Source organism: Cheilinus undulatus, linkage group 22 (genome assembly GCF_018320785.1).
Source record: "Cheilinus undulatus linkage group 22, ASM1832078v1, whole genome shotgun sequence".
Taxonomy (NCBI): Eukaryota; Metazoa; Chordata; class Actinopteri; order Labriformes; family Labridae; genus Cheilinus; species Cheilinus undulatus.
Window position 1 is genome coordinate 16,194,392 of NC_054886.1, and position 20,895 is coordinate 16,215,286.

The 20,895-nt window shown below is 39.1% G+C and overlaps 2 protein-coding genes across 5 annotated transcripts; one reads left to right on the forward strand and one right to left on the reverse strand.

Moving 5' to 3' along the window:
* Window positions 1–6,083: 6,083 nt before the first annotated feature.
* On the forward strand, window positions 6,084–15,906 carry trip6 (thyroid hormone receptor interactor 6). 4 transcript variants are annotated; one of them, XM_041779775.1, is made up of 11 exons: window positions 6,084–6,185; window positions 6,677–6,723; window positions 8,549–8,768; window positions 9,985–10,088; window positions 10,290–10,403; window positions 10,494–11,069; window positions 11,304–11,400; window positions 11,496–11,665; window positions 13,321–13,499; window positions 13,603–13,723; window positions 13,982–15,906. In XM_041779775.1, the coding sequence occupies exons 3-11, from the start codon at window positions 8,558–8,560 to the stop codon at window positions 14,111–14,113; spliced, it is 1,704 nt and encodes a 567-aa protein (XP_041635709.1). In that variant the 5' UTR covers window positions 6,084–6,185; window positions 6,677–6,723; window positions 8,549–8,557; the 3' UTR covers window positions 14,114–15,906. The 4 variants fall into 4 exon arrangements, with proteins under 4 accessions (XP_041635709.1, XP_041635711.1, XP_041635712.1 ...); XM_041779777.1 differs by having other exon boundaries at window positions 11,307–11,400; XM_041779778.1 differs by having other exon boundaries at window positions 10,293–10,403.
* Window positions 15,907–18,214: 2,308 nt separating this feature from the next.
* Window positions 18,215–18,887, reverse strand: sst5 (somatostatin 5). The gene is made up of 2 exons (XM_041778856.1): window positions 18,638–18,887; window positions 18,215–18,518 (listed from the first exon to the last, which is right to left on the reverse strand). The coding sequence occupies exons 1-2, from the start codon at window positions 18,764–18,766 to the stop codon at window positions 18,327–18,329; spliced, it is 321 nt and encodes a 106-aa protein (XP_041634790.1). The 5' UTR covers window positions 18,767–18,887; the 3' UTR covers window positions 18,215–18,326.
* Between the last annotated feature and the right edge of the window lie 2,008 nt (window positions 18,888–20,895).

Below are 20,895 nucleotides of genomic sequence, written 5' to 3' on the forward strand. Positions count from 1 at the left end.
CGCTTTCCTCCCCTTCGGCCCTCTCCAGGACGAGGAAACGGAATGAGAGGAAGCTGGACGACCAGCGTATTGTTGGATAAACAAGCGGCGCCCTCATCATTAAGATTCTATCTTATCGGTGTGGGGGTGGGGGAGGGGGGTGATGGGAGGGGGGGTATTTGGCTCAGGATTTCTAAAGCTTTACTTATGGTAGGCCTAAAGTATGTTTAAGTCACTTGAAAAGGTTAAATAAAAAAAACTGTGTGTTTAGGATGCAAAATACTGGCATTTCCCTGCAAAGAAACAAAAACAGAAAAACATTTTCTTTAAACTTTCACCTCATCTGAACTTTAAGATGTTGAGTGGAATAACCCTTTAAAAGTTCAACTATTGCTTTGTGTGATTTTAAGTTTTTTTAATAATGCATTTTGAGAAACATTGCTTTTGCAAACCCCAATTCCAAAAAAATTGGGACACACAAAGACAAGCTAATTTATGTTAAACTGGTAAACTTCATTGTTTTATGGAAATACATTCTAATGCCTATAACATTTGCCAAAAAAAGTTGGAACAGGAGCAAGAAAAGACTGCTAAAGCTGTGTTACGCTCAAAAAGCACCTGAAATGTTCCACAGGTAAGCAGGTTAATTGATAACATGTGATAGTACCATGAAAATGGATAAAAGGAGCACTCTTCGTCAGCTGTTCACAATCCGTGACGGAACAAGATTTTCCACTTTTTGAAAGACTGGTGGGCAAATAGTCCAACAGCTTATGAACAGCATTTTTCAGTGTTCAACTGGAAGAGCTGGGTCAGAGGCAACCTTCCTCCACCCCAGCCACCTCCATTACATCTCATTGGTGTCCAGGTCCAGCCTAGCCCTGCATTCCTTCATCGCTCATCCAAGTCATCCCATTGGTATCCAGGATCTCTGTGTTTTGTGAAACTCTTTGTTCCCTGATCCCTCATTTTGTTTTGTGAATTGTCATTGTTTTGTGACATGTTACATTCTATGAAAAGTTACTGGGATGTTTTTTGAGTTTCTCATATGGTAACCCCCAGGGCCACCATACTTTCTAAATTTGTCAAGATAAAAGATGCAGTGATATTTAAGGGGAAACTGTGTCATTGCTGAGCTGGCCAGTTCAGGTAAATGGGCATTAATAAATGCTCCACAACAGTGTCCGGAAGCTTCTGGCTTGCTGCCTGAGAGTGTGTTATGAGCACCAGAGAGGAAGGAAGCAAATTGATCGTTGTAGATGGGAGACACCTTCCCCTGCATAGTGGTGAAAAACAACCTTCACCCCGCCCCGAGTGAGAGAAATGTAGGCGACAGATGTGCAGGAACTACTCCACATACACACTCACACTGTTCTGGATGCATCCTGCAAAGCTGCACAGACACATGGATGAAAACGCCTGTGCAGGAAATCCGTCAATAATAAAATGAGCAGGAGACGAGGGAGGAGAAATGGAGACTGAAGGGGGGTGATGGAGAGAGGGGAAAGGGCTCAGAGGTCATGAATAACTCAAAAACAAGCGGAAAGTTACCTCACTGTCAGGGCAGCCTCGGGTTCACAGAGGAGCTACAGAAAGACAGTTAATAGAGGCTCCACAACAGTGAACTATGATCTGAGTTTCCTTCACATCAAACAGTTTCACAGAAGGAAACACTGAGAAGGAGGAGGGTAATCTTCAAGGTTGGCTTGGGGCAGATAAGAGAACAACTTTTTGCAGGATGATGGAGGGGAGGCATTTCTTTGATGACAGGAGGACTGTTTGGATTTTCACTGATAAGATTAAGAGCCACGCCTAATCAGCTACAATGTGCTGTGGAGTTTGATATTACAGGGGACGAGAGAAAAACATATGCTGATTCCCCAGGTCTGACTTTGGTTACATAATATACATTTTTATTATACATTGAATAATGTATTTTATATATCATTCAATAATAGAAAATTGATAAATTGATTAAAAATTTGCAGTTAAACTAAACATAATATAATACACTCTATCTTTAATTTAGCACATTGGAGTGCAAAACTAATCCTTTCCCCCAACATAAGAGCATTCATATGTGCTTAAGAGTGCAAATCCAATATATGAAATCTTTGTTGAATGTCAAGATAGTGGAAGAAGTACATGATTATCATACCCTTGTAAAAGTAAAGGTACTTCAGTTAAAATGTATTAAAGTAGAAATAAAATTACAAGTATATAAATGTTCTCAAGTAAAAGTAAAATGTAGATCATTCAAAATTTACTCAAAGTGCTGAGTAGCTAGTTTTGATTGCTAAGGAGTTTTTACAGTAAATATGATTTTTCCACTATAAGCAGTAAAAATAAGAAACCAGGTTGTTTATATTGGAGTGACTTAGAGTAAAATGTAACATTCTCTCGCTGTCACACAGTCACTCTGATGACCATTCAACTATTCAACAGTCATAAAGTCACTCTGACAACCACTCAACAGTCACAGATATTCTCTGTTGACCACTCAACAGTCACAGATATTCTCTGATGACCACTCAACAGTCACAGATATTCTCTGTTGACCACTCAACAGTCACAGATATTCTCTGATGACCACTCAACAGTCACATAGTTACTCTGTCTCTTACTGCTTTACTGCATCTCAAATTCTGTAAGAAAACTCACTGTGGTAAAAGCCTCACATCATATCCACATTGCACCAATTGATGTATTAATTGTAACTTAAATCACTGCGGTTAAATGCCTCACCTCATTTGCATATTCGCACAAATTAATCTATTTACTGTACTAATGACTAATTTAATCTATCTTCTGTATTCAAATGCTGTAAGTAATGGATCCATTCACTGTAACTCAAATACAACAAGAAGGCCCTCTGTAATAAAATGCTTAACTTCTTATGCACATTTGCACTCATCAACAATCTTAAATTATCTTTTTTAGCTCATTCAAATTTGCTCACACCTTTACATATTCTAAACTTCTGATAATTTCTAGTAAGCATTTTTTCCTTTGCACATCATGCAACCATACTATCAATGCATACTGACTTTTACCTGAATATATTACTATCTCTTTTTTTTTCAAGTTTTGTTTATTTTTTTGTATTTAACATTTAATTCCTGTACATTGAGCACAAAACTAAACAGAGTCAAATTCCTTGTTGGGTAAGCGTACTTGGCCAATAAAGCTGATTGTGATTTTGATTTGTTGTGTGATACTGACCATCTTGTCTTGTCAGAGTCAAACTACTGCTCAGTTTCATGTTGCAGACAGAAAGCTTTGACCTTGTCATTTTGGCTTTTAGTGCTTTATTTTTTCCTCAGTACTTGATGCTTTTTTAATCTAATGAAGCACAATACTTCCCCCAAAATATATTCAAGTAAAAACAAAATGTTAAAAAATAATCAAAGGGTACAGGTATACAAAAAAAAGCTACTTAATTGCAGTAATTTGAATAAATGGTTTTAAGAACAAATTTCTTCTTAAGAAGGGTCTGTGGATGTGGCCCATTTAGTCAATATAGTTTGAACTGTTAGGACTTGCTACAAAATGTAATGTTTTTCTGTTGGGTGAAAATCTTTCTATGCATCAAGCATTTCCTTAAGTGGTGTCTTCCATGTTTATTTCTATTTTTAGATTGCTTTAGAAGTAATGCTTTGGTGTTTTATGTTGCATGGCTAATTTAAAAAAAAAAACAAATCTAGATCCTTTGGGTTAGATTTATCATATAAATACTTGCACAAACACGTTACGCAGACGATGGTGTGCTCGTCTTGACAATTTTTTAAAGGTGTTTCTTAAATATTGCTTTGCTAAAACTACAGAATTAGGCAATATTTACACTAAAAATCCCTCTGTGTCATATGGCTCAATTCTTTCCATTACGCAGATGTCACAGCCAATGGCAAAAAGACATTAATGCTTTCAGGAAAATGAACCACAGCTCCTATCATGGAACCAGGAGACTCTTAAATACATTAAAATAGTTTTGTGCTGCTTGCTTGGCTAAAGGAAATTGGACTTGTTGCTGTCATATAAAAATAAATAAATAACATGTCATAGATATCTTTGTTTAATTAAATAGCATGTGTTGAATATAAAACAAAAACAATAAGCATGACCATGTTTGGATATAAATCCTTTGGAAATATGAACCGGAAGATGAGTGCATTTGGTGCAAAGCTCGTGTGCGTGTCCTTGTGCTTTTATTTGTTTGGTTGGAGGTGGGATCAATAGTGTGCTTTGTAAAAGATTTAAAAAAAAAAAAAAAGGCTAAAGGAAAACGATTAAGAAAACAGAGAGGGAGATGTGGGTCTCGGCTACTTCCAGGCTTTGTTAGAGGAACGGATGAGGAGGGGGGGGGGGGCTTGAGGAAAAGTGAGAACATTACTAAACAGGTTGGAAAATGGACGGAAGCCATTGAGTCCATCCCCTTGGCAAGATTTGGCAGCACTCATGGTCCCTTCCTGCATCTTATCCCATGTGTGAACATTCACTGTGACACTTTTATAATAAAATGCATAGTTAGTACTCCTGAGAATCAAATTGAAGACTCTGATTCACTTTTTTCATTACTAAAAAACACTGATCAGCAAACTTACATTCCTACAACTATTGAACTGTCAGTCCTTGTCAAACAGAACAAAAGTGGGGATTCCCTGTGTTTTGTAGTTTCCTGGTTGCCTGGACAGAACCATATTGTTTATCTGATAATGTATGAGCTGAGGACATGCTTTGACTTCAAACCTCCCAAGCTGGTGCTAAAGTGTTGATGTCTCCGGCAACAATAACAGATCAACTTTAAACTGCCTCTTCCTGTGATTGCAGAGCCTCTGGACATATAAGGGCAAACAGGAGCAAGCTCCTGGGCGGAGGAGCAGGAGGAGGAGGAGGAAGAAAGGGGGATATCCCAGGGAGCAGCCTCAGTTGTTTGTACTCCTATTGGCAAAGACAGACAGGGAGATAAATAATAAATACATGAGTTATGAAACCTTTCTTTGAAGAAGTGCCTCAGGGAACGCAGAGGGCCCCCAACATGGTGCTGGGTGGAGCAGGAGGAGGGAGAAGAAAGATGCTGGGTGGGGGGTAACAAGGGGAGGAACAGTTGACCCAAATTTTATGAACCACAAAATGATAAAGAAAGCACTTGACCTCCATGTTCAGAGCTGCTAGCAGCACAGTAAACAACATGGTACAGAGAGAAAATATGCATTAAGACCAAAACTATAAACTTAAAAACCCCAAGAAAAATAATTTGCTCTTAAACCTTATACAAGCTGGATGGTCCCTCTCCTCTTTAGTCCGCAGGACATGGCATCAGGTTTCCAGAAAGAATTAAAACATTTTGATTAATGTGACCATGGAATTAATGTTATACAACTAGGCTTAAATGCATCTATAATTCATATTCTTTTGGTTTTTTTCATTCTCTTTTTTCCTGTTTTTGGTTCTGAAGAAATGATATCATCTTCTTTAAGTGATCATGAAGATTTAACAGAGTCTCTTACTGTAGACTGGACCATTTTAAAACCTAATCTGCGCCCGCTTCATCAATATTTTAAATGGTGTGAGTTATGGTGTTCTATATTCTATGCTTTCATTCTTCTTCATTCTGCTTCTTTTGGACTTTCATTTGGGTTTTAAGCAATATGGGTAATGCAAATTTGTTTTTGCAATGTTTATGTTGTTGAAATATGAGGAAATTTGTCATATACTAATAAAAAGTTTGTTTCTCAATGGTTTGCACTTTTTCTGTTTACATGTTGATTGTTCTGCTGCAGAGGCTGTTACAGTGTCTCAATGGAGACACTCAAGTATATTATGTCATATCATATCCTATTTAATTTTAACCTGGTGTAAAATGTGGGCCAGTTTGTATTGTATCATATAATTTACTTTTGCCAGATGTGTTTGTCTTGAGGAGCTAAAATTTGAGATTTCCTTAAATAAAATAAAAGTCCAGAAGCTCTAAAAATCTGGGTTCCTTTTTATACATTATTATAACATTTAAAATGCAGTCTGAGATTATCCTGCCAGAAGAATATTTGATCAATAAATGAGGGCTCTGCTTTAATTTTCAAAAGGCCTGTGACAGACCCCCCCACCCTCTCTCCAAACAGCAGCAGCAGTTACAGCAGCTGCTACGTCACACGTCGGGAATGCAGTGAGGATCTGCTGCAGCTAAAGGCCTCAGGATCCGTCACAAAGTAGGTTAACGACGCTAAAGCTAGCAGAAAGTTATTCCGGGATAACTTTCTCTGGCCTTTGAACATTCATACGGAGGCGTAGATTGTGTTTGCGTGGCTCGTTTCAGGCGGTAGGTGTCGTTTATTTCATTGTTTCCCAGTCGGTTGTGTTGAAGTTAGCCTGGAGGCAAGGCACGAGCTCTGCTCGAGTTCAAAACAGGCTAGCAAACAAGTAAACAACCCTGCTATCAAAGTTAACTGTTACTAATTATCCTTCATTGTAGGTTATTATATTACTGACGCGGTATGTTTTGCTCACGTTTGTCGCTGAAATGATAAATTTGGACGACCGACTGATAAGGTTATGTGTTTATTCATTTACGAGACGTTAGTGTTACAATGCGGAACAACCGTTAGTGGCCGTTGAAACGAGGAAATATCGTTAACGTGCTTCTGTGTGCTGTTTCTGTTGGTTCCGTTTAACCAGTGTTTTTGCTGTTCTTTATTTATAGATGGGACTGAATGGAAGAGGAGAGTCACTGTAAATCCACTGTAAAAGGTAGGAAATGCTCCAACTATCTTAAAAATGGCCTGCGAATATAATTTTTTATCCTACTCACTTACCTTAATAAATAAATGTAATGTTAGCTTCTTTTTATTTGATCAATGAAACGAGCACAAATCGCTACATCAAGGTAGAGGATACACTGATACGAACACGTTAAGCTAACTATAGCACCTTGCCTTCAAAATAAAAGCATGGATATACCTAAATTGTCTCACTGTCGGGAGCAAAACGAGCACTTATGATAGTCCAAGTTCTTTTAAATAATTTTACTTATACAAACGGTTGAAGATCTGTTTGGTATAGTTTGGTTGGTCTAAATATGTCCGTTTTTGTGTCGGTAGGAAGACTTCAGGTAGAATGTATTTTATTTTGAACGTAACTCGCAACGGATGTCGATTATGTTTCTTTGTTCCTGCTTCACTCTCGCTACTGTCAACTTTGACATTTCTTGTGTTGCTACGCCTTCTTTTCCTCCAGCAGGAGATGCAAAAATATACAAATACACAAGTTTTCAGTTTTTTTGTTTGGTTTAAGATTACATAGCCCTGACAACTGCCTTTTTTTCCACATAATGATAATAAACGTTCACATTAATTGCCTGGCCCAGCCATCAGTGGATTTGAGTGTGTGCTCATCCGGATTGAGAAAGGGGTTTAAATCAAATCTATGGTGGAGATGGTCACTCCTTCCTCCATGAGGTGCCTGTCAGTGAAGCTCATGCTTTTACTGCCGATAACCACAAAAACATGAATCAAAGTAATAAAAAAGTAAATTAAAAAAGAAGACTTCAAACATGTATTTCCTACACTTTGTTTGTGTTTGTCTCTATAATCTCTCCCATCTTTATAATCCTCTTACAAACAAGGGTTTATGATGGTCACACGACCCACATACAATCAATCTGAGTGGGCTAGGCCTGTTAATTTCTCCACTTCGATGATGTTTACGTGCTACAATCCGTTTAGCATTGTGTCAGCCACACAACTGCCCAAGGGTATTACAGTAAACACCAAATATCAGTCTGCCTTTCTTTTACAGTAAAATGGTGACGAATTTACGAGAAAGGAGTTGTCATATCAGCACTTCTCTTTAATGATCTGTATTTTTCTATTTTATGGCATTAAACATTTCTGAAATTGTATGTAAATGAAAGTTCTCAGGTGCAAGTCAGCACTTTGTCAGCTCAGCTGTGGGCTGCAGTGATGTTATTTACCCCTCAGAGAATACATAATGGATTGTTATGACCCAGGTGTCCGTGTGTATAGACACATATCATTACACAATATTTCCTGGCCTGTTTTTGTCCCTGCTTCATTTGGAAATCAATCATAAGTCACCAGTGTGTAAACACCTGAAGACAATAACTATTGTGGGGGACAACAGGAGCGGGGGTAACCACCTGTTTGTGTATCTGTTTATGATTTAGTGTGTGAGTGTGCTGGAGAGAAGTGAAGGAAAACACTCTTGCACACGTTTCAGGGCAATGTGCAAGCCAGCGGGAAATCCCCAATCCTTTCAGACTGGCTGCTGTCTTCCTGCTCCTCTGCTACAAGCCTATTGTTCAGTAGTGTGTGTGTCCCTGTTGCCATAGGAAACAAAATATTAAGCATCCCCTAGTTTCCATTGGTTACCTATGATGTAGATACAACAGCCACTGCTGTTCATGCAAATGAAGGATAAAAGCTGCAAACAGCCTGAGCTAAGTCAATGCCTTGCTCTTGATAAATAAAAGCCAGTGCATACTGAAGTCATATTATGCATCTGTATTTAAAAGGTAGTGTAAACAAAAATTTTTACTGTCTCTTTTAAATCCCAGAAGCCTGCCATGTCCGGTCCCACCTGGCTTCCACCAAGGACTCTGGATAGCCCAGAGCGATCCGTCCCCCAGATGTCCCACTCTGCCGGGTCAGCGATCTACAGAGCCCCCATCAAGAAGGGGATGTCTGACTACCGGCCAAAGTACGGCGCTTATGACCAGAACGGAGGAGGAGGAGGAGGAGGGATGGCTAACAGATACATGGCTACTGGACCCACAGGTGAGAGGACCACTAGTCATGTATGGGAGTCATGCAGAAGTGTATCTTTGCAAGAACTAATAGTAAACCTATAAAATAGATTCATCAATAGCATAACATTTTTTGTATATAAGTATTTATATAGATAACGGTTATTTCCGGATGATGTCAGGTCACAGGGGAGAACTCCAGATGGGGGGCAGGAAGTAATTTCTGCATAGAGAAGTGCTATCAAAATGCCAAAGTTTCTTGCTGTTTACACCGTTCTGATCAGATTTGGACAGACTAAAGCACTCTGTCTAAAGCCTTGATGAGCATTGTCAGAAAACGCTTGTGTAGGATCCGTTTTCACCAAGTGGTCTGGTTGGATGAACATCTGGTCTTGCTAATTCAGTAAGAACTTTTTAGCGATTCAGATCATTTACCTTAGCTCATTATACTTTTTAGCTCCTGTGGTTCATATAAAAGAGCTGGCTATTTTGGGGACAACAAATCATTACTTTGTCGCTTACACCACAAGGTTTGTTTGGTTACTAGTATAACACAGTTTCAATTATAAGCATGTTGTTTACAAAACGAAGGAGAAAAGCTTCCCAAGCTAAAGAACAAGATTACTCAAAGCTCTTGTCTCCCTTCATCTGGCTAGACATGCTGTAGGAGGTCTGCAGGACTTAGAAACAAGTGATATCAACTGCCTCCATGCCACATAAATCAGTCAACCTGTAGGAAAAATCACATTTTGCTAAGTTCAGGATTCAAAGCGTATATTTTTTGAAGTTTTCTAATTATAACTGCAGCATGCGGGTCCATTTAGAGTTTTAACGTACTAACTTTTCTCTGTACTTCTTAATTCCTTACCACGCCTCCTCACCTCTTGCTTCCTGTCAGACATTTGTGCTTTATCAGGCTCACATGACTGCAGACAACCTATACCAAACATTGACATATACATATTCAAAATGTATTAAAAATACTAGTTGATCACTAAAGCTATGATTACAAATAGGGCTTCTGGTAGGCTCTGCTTAGTTCTATGTGAACTGGAAATATTTTCTAGTTTCCTAATCACAGCCTGGTGTGTATGCAAAACATCCTCAAGTTTTCTTTTTTTTTTTTCTTTTTTTTTTTAGGTAAACCTTCTGTTAGCAGTTTAAACTGTTTCAGAATTTCTTCTAAATGTGATTGTCAAGGAAAAATATGTTTTTTTTTTAAATAATATTTGTTCCCTTGCATAAAGGTGGACCAATTCATCACTCCTCTAATGATCACTACTATACTCCTCCCCACGCTCTCAAAGAAGAACGCAACTGGAGCCCTCACATGGAAAGCTACGAGCTGATGGTTGGTGCATTTTCAGCAGAATGTTGATATTAAATAAAAACATTTCCAACACTTATTTTTTTTTTACAAATCTACATTTTGATCTCCTTTTCAATATATGACTTGTCATCTACATAATATAGGAGGAATCAACAACAAAAGATAACAATTTCCATAAAGTCCACTTTATGTTCTTGCTCATATGATACTCTATGTTTTTAGCAGCGAGGCCCTGAAAAGCCAGCGAACTATCACTCCAAAATTGACGCAGATATTGACTCCCTCACCAGCATGTTGGCTGATCTGGACAGTCACCCACAGGACTCCAGTACACAAGTAGGAAGTTACCCTCTAAGGAAGCGTAACATTTTCCTTTCATTCTGATAATGACTGTGCTAATTCTGTTGCTATTCTGACTCTCCTCAGCTGTACGACAATGTGCCTTACAACAAGTACCTCTCAGGGGATCACTACAAACCTGCACCCCCTCCTCAGGCCCGGCCCTCCATGGGTTACCCCTCACATCCCCAGAGCCAATACCACGCATCACCCCCCTACCCCAACGAGCACCAACCTGCTCAGTACTCCACCTCCCACCAGCAGGACTACTACTCCTCCTCTTCGACCCCAAAGCCCTACCCTCAGCCTGTCCCGGCCTCCTACACCACTGCCTCCACCCCAACCGGGCCCAGGTTCAGCGTGCAGGTCAAGACAGCACAGCCTGTTACCTACTCCCAAACAGGGAGACAGGCGGAACAGGCCTACACCCCGCCCCCTCCTCGCCAGCAGGTGTCACGCCCCCCTGCTCAGACTCAGACAAGTCAGCAGGGCTGGTATCCTCCTCATCCTGGGTCTCAGGCTCAGGAGATGCACAATGAAGGAGGGTATAAGGGGAGCGGCCCGGGAGGAAGAGTTAACCAGGTTCCACTGTCCAAAAGGGGCATGGAAAATAACCACACGGGGCCAGGGACTGCTCAGAGTCCTGCTTATCAGTCCAACAAGGTAAATCACACGTCTGCCTCCCAGCATGTTTATATAATGATATTTACCTTTCATTTGCATGCCAAGATTGACATGAGAGGGTCTATTTGGGTATTTCTTGTGCTTACTGAGACATTTTGGTCTGTTCAAAAGAAGTAAACGCTTGATCAAAGTCCCTAAATGTGGCAAATTTCAAATTAAAGATTTCTGTGGTTTCTGTGTCCGAGCTACATGTGTGATTTCTTCTTCTTTCAGCAGGGCTCATCAACAGCCAGACCCGAGGAAGAGCTGGAGCGACTCACCAAAAAGCTGGTATATGATATGAACCACCCCCCTGCAGAAGACTATTTTGGTATGGTCACTACTCATTACATTACTGACTTAATGCATTTGAAATAAAATCCTGTAAATAAAATTTTGACATTGGTGTCAATAATTTGGTTTCAGGTCGCTGTGCCCGCTGTGGTGACAACGTGGTCGGTGACGGCAGTGGCTGTATCGCCATGGAGCAGGTGTTCCATGTTGAGTGTTTCACGTGCATTACTTGCCATGCCCGTCTCAGAGGGCAACCGTTCTACGCCCTCGACAAGAAGAGTTACTGTGAGAGCTGTTATATTGTAAGTAAAGGAAGAACTGAGAGACACAGGTTTCTTTGTTATATGACGATCTGTATGGCAGCCTGGAGGGAGCCATAAACCTCTGTATCCACTAAAATCATCTTTAAGTCTATAGACTTTGCATAAGAGAAAATCTAGTCTGAATTTTACTATGAGAAGAATTCACATTTTACATCAAGTTCAGTCAAGATTTAGCAAGCTTTGCTGTTTGAGGAAAAAAGGTCAGTATGGGGCAAATAAGCAGCTGTTTTAATAGCAACCAGGACCTGAACTCTGTAAACAGATATCACTCTGTGAGTGTGGCCAGCAATCAGGTTTCAGAAAGAAAAATCTGCTTGAGCGAATAATCTGCTAAACTCAGGTTATTCAATTGGAGCCCCCCTAGGTCGAATCAGACCTTAGAGGTCATTTGTTCAGTTGACTAATTATGCTTAAAGATGATCCACAAAGTGTTTTTTTTAAACGTCTTTTCTACTTAAAAAACATACAAAGTAGATGCAGAGAATGAAGAGTTTAACAGAGAATGGACCGTACTGAAAGTCAATCAGTGTTCAGATTTCCTGACTTTTAAGAATGCATTGAAGTTTAATAACAATTGAATAAGCACTTAAATGGGTATTTTCTTTCAGTCATTTCTGCTTTTTACAAATTACATCATATTTTTTCTGTAAAATAAGGCCCACTAATGCAAGTAAACCACAAACAAAACCTTTCAAGTTTGTAACATTAAAGTATGCCTGAGTGGAGCCTCTGTGTGACTTAATATTTACTGAGACTCGCCAGAAATAGTTGAATACTCACAATTCAGGTGATGTAATGAACCAACAATTACCAGCTTCCAGAGCCTGAGCTCAGCTTATCTGTGTTAACTGCAAAAGATGACTTCTGCTTCCCTTGGCTGTATTTGATAGCTCTATGTGCTGAGTAGTTCCCTGTATTCAAGATAATGTCACCAAGAAAACATCAGCTGCAACTGTAGACCTACAGTAGGAGTTGTACCCTCAAAAGGAGGAAATCGGGTTAGTGTCCTCCCTGCCATTGTTGTTGACAAAGCTGATATTAGAAGCCCTGTCTCTTTTTAATTTTGATTGTTTATTAGCAATAAGAGTCTTAGTCTTAGTCTAGTCTTAGCAATAAGACTATATAATTCTACCATAAACAGATGAGACTCCATACAAATGAATTTCCCTTCGGTGATAAATAAAGTTATTGTATTGTATTGTATTGTATTAAAGGAGAAATGGCATTGATAAGCACAATGCTGTTAATGCACCATGAGCACATCTGTTAAAAATCGCTGACTCAGAGGGTATAATTATGTTCAGGACACAGAGCACTGAAAATGCTGAGCTACATCTGTTTTGTATTAAAAATGAGTGCTGCCAGCTCAAAACATCAGATGTTGGCATGGGCCCTTACTTTGCAGTCATATCTGAAGGGACAAATTTAGCTTTGCTCTGAACACAGTCACTTCTTTATGCTAATTTGATTGTAAACATTGTAGTGCACCCAGAAAAACTGGAAACTTTGCTCCAAAGAACTAAGAAAGTTGGCCACTGTTCCCAGAGACATAAATCACTGTCAGATGATAACAATTGGTCTTGAGATTGCCTTTCACCAAACAGTAAACAAGTAATTTATGCTTTTCTCATCAGAGTACATTAGAGCGCTGCTCAAAGTGCTCCAAGCCCATCCTGGACCGGATCCTGCGGGCAATGGGGAAGGCCTACCACCCTCGCTGTTTCACATGTGTGGTCTGTAACTGCTGCCTGGACGGGGTGCCCTTCACTGTGGATGCAACCTCTCAGATACACTGCATCGACGACTTTCACAGGTTAACAGAGATTTATTTTTACAGTGTTGTTCCCGATTTGAACTTATATTATAAAGAGAAGGGCCCACTAACTGTTAATACTGCTGCTCATTTCTCCTGACAGAAAATATGCACCTCGTTGTTCAGTGTGTGGGGAACCCATCATGCCTGAACAGGGTCAGGAGGAGACGGTGAGGATTGTAGCTCTGGACCGCAGCTTCCATGTTAACTGTTATGTCTGTGAGGTGAGTTCATTAGATGTATAAGTTTGTTATATCTGTCTGCCATCACTTCTGCTGTAAATTTTTGAAGCTTTAAATTTTAAACAACTACATAAGAGGCTTTTTGTAACTTTTTGAGCCTTAGATCATGTCTTTGACTTTTGCAGAAATGCACACAAAATACCTAAAAGTGCCTGCTAAATACAGATTAGAACTCATTATTTTCTATATTGCAAGATATAAAGTGTCCCATTTTTTTTAACTTATTGAAATGTCCTTCAGGAATGTGGTCTCCTGCTGTCCTCTGAAGGAGAAGGTCGAGGCTGTTACCCACTCGATGGCCACATCCTGTGCAAGAGCTGCAGCGCTCGCCGCATCCAGGACCTCTCTGCCAAAATCTCCACTGACTGCTAACAAACTTTTTCAACGTTACACCCCTCCCACCCTCTCAAATGCACAAACACTCCACATACAGAAGACTGTGTTACACTCCCTCTGTCCTTGGTTGCACTGGTAATGAGGCAGCGTAGTTTTTACTACAGCTCCCTCTGGTGGTGTCCAAGTGAAGCTTCATCTGAAAAAAACCTAAATGAGAAATAGAGCACAGGTGAAGCCAGTTTCGTCTCTGTAAGAAGTCCTGCAACATTTTCATCCTTTTTTCGGTACACAGCAGCTCTGTTCATTACGTTTAGTTCAGCATTAGTACGACAGTGGCCTGACCTGCAGGCAGCTTGGGCTCCAATCACCATTTATCCACACTGGTACTGCTCTATGGTTAGTTTGCACAGTTATCACTGTTAAAGACTTTCAAAGTATGGAAGGATATCACAAATTTAGACTTGGAAATGAGGGATTTTTTTCACAGATAAGAGGCACAAATGCTAGCTAGGAAGTTTACTTGTAGAAACAATCTGGATCTGTACATTTTAAAAACACAAGTCTAGAAACGAGCATAACAAATGCACATAATGAATAACTGTGACTGTACATAACAGACTGGTTTAGTTTGGCAATGACATTGTTCCCAACTGGAGAGCATGTAGCGTATAGTGCAGTGAAGTAGCCTCATAGCGCGAGAAATGTAGACGAAAGGAATGTGTAGTTACCTAAAACTCTGTTGCTTTTTCTTTAGCTTTAATTACACACTAGTGCAAAATCAGCTTAAACAATCTCATACGTTACAACATAAAGGACATATTTTTGTATCTTAAAGAATAACATTCTTGAATGTCTACTCTTGCTTTGGTTTGTTCAACATTTGGTTGATACTTGACTGTTACATTGAAGTCAGTGGTGCAATGAAGTCAAAACACTTTTCTGTCTAAAGGAAATCAGGGTGTTTGTCACTGATGTGGCTTTTAAACATCCTATCATGTGAAGCTTGAGCCTCATGAAGAGTTTAAATGTGCCATTTGAAGAGCATCGACATTGAGTTATGCGAAATATTGGCTGTTAATGTACTTTTTACTTGCAGTTTACTCCAAAAATAAAACGGGGATTTAACATGATATCTTTTGTACCCAAAAAGTAGAGGTTTTGAACTACAACTATTCAGATTAGATTTTTGCTCTTTCTTGCACACGTGGGCCAAGCCGTCAACTTTGGAACTACAGTATTTGTTATGATTGTGTATAAGCGCTTGTTCCTCCGTCCGTTTACTTTTCCTTTTTTATAAATGTACCTGAAAGGGCTAGAAATTTAAAAGCCTTACCTCAAGGATGTCATTCATTTTCCCAATAACCCTTTTTAAAACCTGTTTTCTGTGAATTCTGCTTTTCTGTGTGATCACGCTTAACCATTTCCATCTGTTAATTTATCTCATTTTGTGTAAATATATTCTGTATTTGCATTAATCTGTTTTTTGTCATCACAGTTATTTCATTTACAGTCACACGTTTCTTTTACAATCCTCACCCATGCCAACTTTTGTGTCATACTCCGTTGAATCATACCATTTTCTTCCCGGTTATGATTTGTCATAAATGAATAATGAATCGTTGTCATTCTTGCTGTGTGTTCATTTTGAAATGCTGTGAATTGAAGCTTGTAGATCAGACTGTGGTACTGCAGCAGACATGGTCCCTGATGAATTCACAAGAAAAAATTATGAAGTAGTACGTTACATTGAGAGAGCAAATACATGAACGGATTTTGTCCTAATGCAGGTTGTAGTGACAGAAATTCCTAATAAAACATCGACAAGTCAAGCTGTGTGTTTGTCACTTTTTACCCCAAAAACAACTGAAAAAGGAGTGCCTCGTGGACTCAATAGAGTATGCTCGAGGTGCTCTTTAGCATGGGATTCATGTAGTTAATGAATTAACAAGAAAAAACGTAAAGGCACCCCCTCAAACGTTAAAATATCTTTATTTTTATCATACTGCCTCCTAGGTTATGTTTGTTTGATTTCCTGATAAGGATTTGATGCTGAAATGCATCGATGTGTTTTAATGTCTTTGTTACCATACAAAAAAAAAAAAAGCATTTTTATGTTTGAAGAGATTGCCTTGGAATTTATTTATTAAATAAACTGAATTGCATCATGGGAAATTACGGCTTTAATGCTGTCAATAATGAAATTCTGGCTCATATCTTGCTACTTCACTTTTATTAATATTTTTTTAAAGTTCCCATGAGGAGTGTTTAACTGAAGAAGAAAAGGATTAAAATGAATCTTGATGTCTCTTAGTGAGCTATAAAGGTAAATAAAACTATCAGCAAAAAGAAATATAATTTCTGCCAAATTTTTTTCAATGTTTGTACCTGCTGATGCATGGGGTAGTTGTCAGGTGATTTGTTTTCATTTTTCACATTTTCAGAAAGTGTTAAAAACTCTAGGTTAATATTTTTAAGAGAGCACTAACAATGCATGTACAGGACAAGATCAACAAAGACATTAATGTACATCTTTCACCACAGGGGGCACAAAATCAGCACAAACTGAAAGTGTCTCACAGGAGGGGAAATAAATGTGGATTTAGGTTTGTTGTATGATGGCCACTGTGTTATATTACTGTGTTATATTTCAGGTCAAATTTCAGTCAAATAAAACATCTCAAAGTTAATAAAATTAACTTCAAAATCATGAAAAATGAGGCGGTAAAATCTGTTCTAGGATGGTGTGGGTGTGTATGTGGACTGAGCTGAAGCCACGCCCACTTAAGAGACATATGATCCTCTCAAATTAAAAAATGCTACAATCTGAATTAAGGAAAGCACTCACGCCATTAGCCTGCCTCTTGACCTTTTGTTGATCTTAGAAGAAGAGACAAATTATGTTTTCTGTCTCAAATCTCTGTTATGATACTTTAAATGATTCATAGGCCACTGTGACTGATAGATTTGTCAAATTTACCTCACAATGAACAGAAAAACAGCATTTAACTGACTTTAACTTTCAATAAAGGCAGTGGCATCAGCTAACAACAGACTATACTGAGATGAACTGCTCTGTGATTTTATATTGTAGTGTTAGGGGGCGGGGTCATTCCCCCCACTGTGGGCTCATGACATCACGAGCCCACACATAGGCCCCGCCCAAGTCAAACCCAGCCAGGAGAGGTGGAAAACTTTCTAATGGTCTAAATCCAGAATTCAGTCACATGTACATCTCAGTGTTTTCACGTCTTCAGCAACCTTGTTCCAACATATCAAATTTTGGTGTTAAGACACAAATTTTGGATTTCACTTTACAGGGTCTTTAAGTTTTTCTGTACTGCAGAGGTTCGCAACCTTTTTTCCTTAGTAACTAATAAGAGCTAAACCCCCACAACCCACTTGGAAAAATCTAAACATCAATTCCTATTTTTTTTCATTGAGAATAGCCAACATAATATGCCTACATATGCTTGTTCTTGACAGAAAATCTATGTTTAAAATACTCATTATTATGACACCGCAATAGGGCCACTTTAGAGAAGAAAAAAGATCGAGATCTAGTGATTTTAAGAAAAAAAAAACTAAAAATCTAAAGTTTAAGGTCATTAATTTATGAGATTTTTTTACTTTAGTTGTCAGGAATGTATGTGAACCAAATCTTAGAATTTTTCAGATCAAAGTTGAAAAGTGAAGAGTCAAACCACTGTTTTCAGCTTGGTTTCTTATCTATTTTTGACTTTACACTGTTGTGAATTCAGGATGCAAAAAAAATAAATTTATGAGTTTTCAATGTAAAGATTTACAACTTTTTAAACTCAGAAATTTTGAGATTTTCTTTTTGAACTAAAAAAATGAATGGATTCTCTTCTACCATGGCCCTAATACACCCTCATCATGTTTCTAATCATGATTTTTCTAAATATATGCACATAAGAGCAGACTGGGGCCTGCACCCTCCCTTACATCTTTGCCACCCCCCTGGGAGTACCGGGACCCGGGTTTGGGAACCCCTGCTGTAACAGCATTTCAATAAACATAGTAAAGAGAATTTCTTGACAAATTTACCCTTTAAAATCCAAAACTTTATTTGAGACATTGCATACATCTGGTCTGATTTTAAAAGACACATTGTTAGCACTCTTTATGACTGTCTAAACCTGTCTATTGGTCTTTGGGGGGAACATCCAGTTACAACACAATGAGCAAACATGGAAGAATTCATCATCCAAGAATAAAGTCGCTCCTGTGTTTAACACGAGGTGAATGTTTTCCAGAAGAAGTTTCGGCAGCCTGCTTTGCGCTCTCTGTGGGAGAGGGGAATATGCCGCCTCATCACCTCCTCTCTGACTCCCAGCACCTCCTCTGGCTCGGGGAGTGTCTCACTTCCTCTGGCTGCCATCAGTTCAGACATAAACTTCAGCAAGAACAACGAAGCAAGATCCTACAGGAAAACATGAATGAATGGAAACTAAATAGACCAAACATAATAAACCTTAAAGTTGTTAAAGAAATTATTTCAACCACCGACGGTTGAAGTTTGATCAAACATTCCTCACTCACCTTGTCATCTGTGAGGTTTTCCCTCAGTGTTTCTGTCAGCATGTCTGGATGTGGAGCACTGCTCACCTCCACCAGCAGCACAGATGAACAAAAAACTACAAAAAACACCTGAAACTGAAAGTGAAGCATCTCCACCTCAAACAGAACCCAACTCTTTTATTTCCTGAGTCTTCCAAAAGATGTGGACAAGCTGCTTTGAACTAATAAAATGATAAAGTGTGGAAGCAGTCTTCTCAGTGGTTGAGAAGAATGTGAGGAGCTAATAAATACAACTCTTCATCTTCAAATCTTCCTCATCCTCAAGGAAACCAAAGGATGTGATTGGTGGAGAAGCAAGAGAGTGAAGGGATGAGGAGGTGGAGGTTATAAAGAGAAGTGTTACCAGACTGGATAAGGTCATCAACAGACATCAAGCAGAACTTCAACAGCTAAATATTGGGTCTAGTATACTTACATTACACAAACATTAAATATCAAATGTTAAATAATGAAAACAGCACATTTTGATGTAAGATATGAATTAAATGAGTTAATCGTGATTAGCTGCAGCAGCGTTGTAGGAGTCCCGAACACAACATGAGGCCGTCACGCTGTGCAGACCTGTTAATGACACAATGTGACTCAAATGTTAATGAGGCTGCTGACTACTCAGACTCTCCACCAGCTTTAATAATACAGTCACTTTAGCCGGACTAAAATAATCAGAGAAAACAGCTAAATGTCACCCTGCTTACAAAACACAGCAGTGTTTTTTTTTGTTTGTTTGTTTGTTTCGTTACAGCCTGGTGATAAAGATGATCAAATTTGTCCAGTTTTCAATTATTTTTTTCTGTAACACAAACATGGCTGTAATTTATAATGAGAGTGCCAGTGGAGGTAACCTAGTTAAGTGAGTTTAATGGTTTTCAACCTGAGGTTTAGGACCCCACAAGGTGTCGTTAGATCAATACAATAGGTCTGCGGAGAGTAACTTTAATGATTCATGTCATAACTGTTTTTTAGTAACCCGATGAGGACATGCAAAATCTGGGTCTGCCGCACACGATGTCACTGAATCAGCCTCTGAGGGTTGTTTATCATTAGGGACCCCGGCCCTGATCTGTATAATCTGACCCCAAAGTCCAGTTGCTTAAAGTATCTTTTATCTCCATTCTGATGTTTAGTTTGGATTTCAGGAGATCACCTTGATCACGCCTACATGCCTTAATGCACGGACTGCAGCAATGTGATTGACTGATCTGTGTTACTGACCTGTTGAAAAGGTGTACCTAATGAAGTGATCGGTGAGTTTACATTCATGTTAATCTACTCTCCATGAAGTACGATATCCCTTTCTGTCTGGATCCATTGTGCCACTTGAGTATGAACGCTCTCCTGTTTAGTAATCATCTTCTCATTAATCAGATTCATTCAACTTTAATTGGGCTCCACATAGTCATGCATCCCCACTGACCTTTTTTCCCACCGCAGGACTCTTGCTCAGAAGCGTGATTGCTCAGTCTGAAATCTTTAATCACGACACGACTTCACTTTGAGTAAGCAGACAGGACGTTGTGATCCCTGGGGCCCAGCTGTGCCGAGGAGCTGCAGAACAGTGACGATCACTTGAACATACATCTGCCTCCTCCATACCTGCTGTGACCTGGTATATATAGTGTCATTAGATCAGCAGTTTGTCAAAATTAATTATAAATCTTCACCTTTAGTTAGTCCACCTGCTGATGTGTACAACATAGGAGACATTATGCTGTTGCTGATTAACATAAAATATTAGTATAATATTAGTATATAGACACAGTGCCTTTAAAAAAAGTATTCACCCCCTTGGAATTGTCAAAGTGAAAACTGATTTCTACAAAGTAATGCCAATTAAATAAAAATATGCGAGATAAAAAAAGGGATTGCATAAATATTCACCCCCTTAAAATGACTGACAAAGTTCAACAGATGGCCAGCCAATTAGTGCAAGTAGTCTAACATGCGTCTCAAGTGATTGTAGTATAGACACACCTGAGTCTGGAGGTCCAGTCACTAGTCAATCAGTATTCATCAAATGCTCAAAGCAACTCAGAAAAAAGGTTATTGAAAATAAGTCAGGGGATGGATACAAAAAATATTTTCAAGGCACTGAACATCCCCCTGGAGTTCAGTTAAATCCATCATTGAGAAATGGAAGAAAACTGGCTCATGTGTAAATCTGCCTAGATCAGACTGTCCTCACAAACTGAGTGACTGTGCAAGAAGGAGACTAGTGAGAG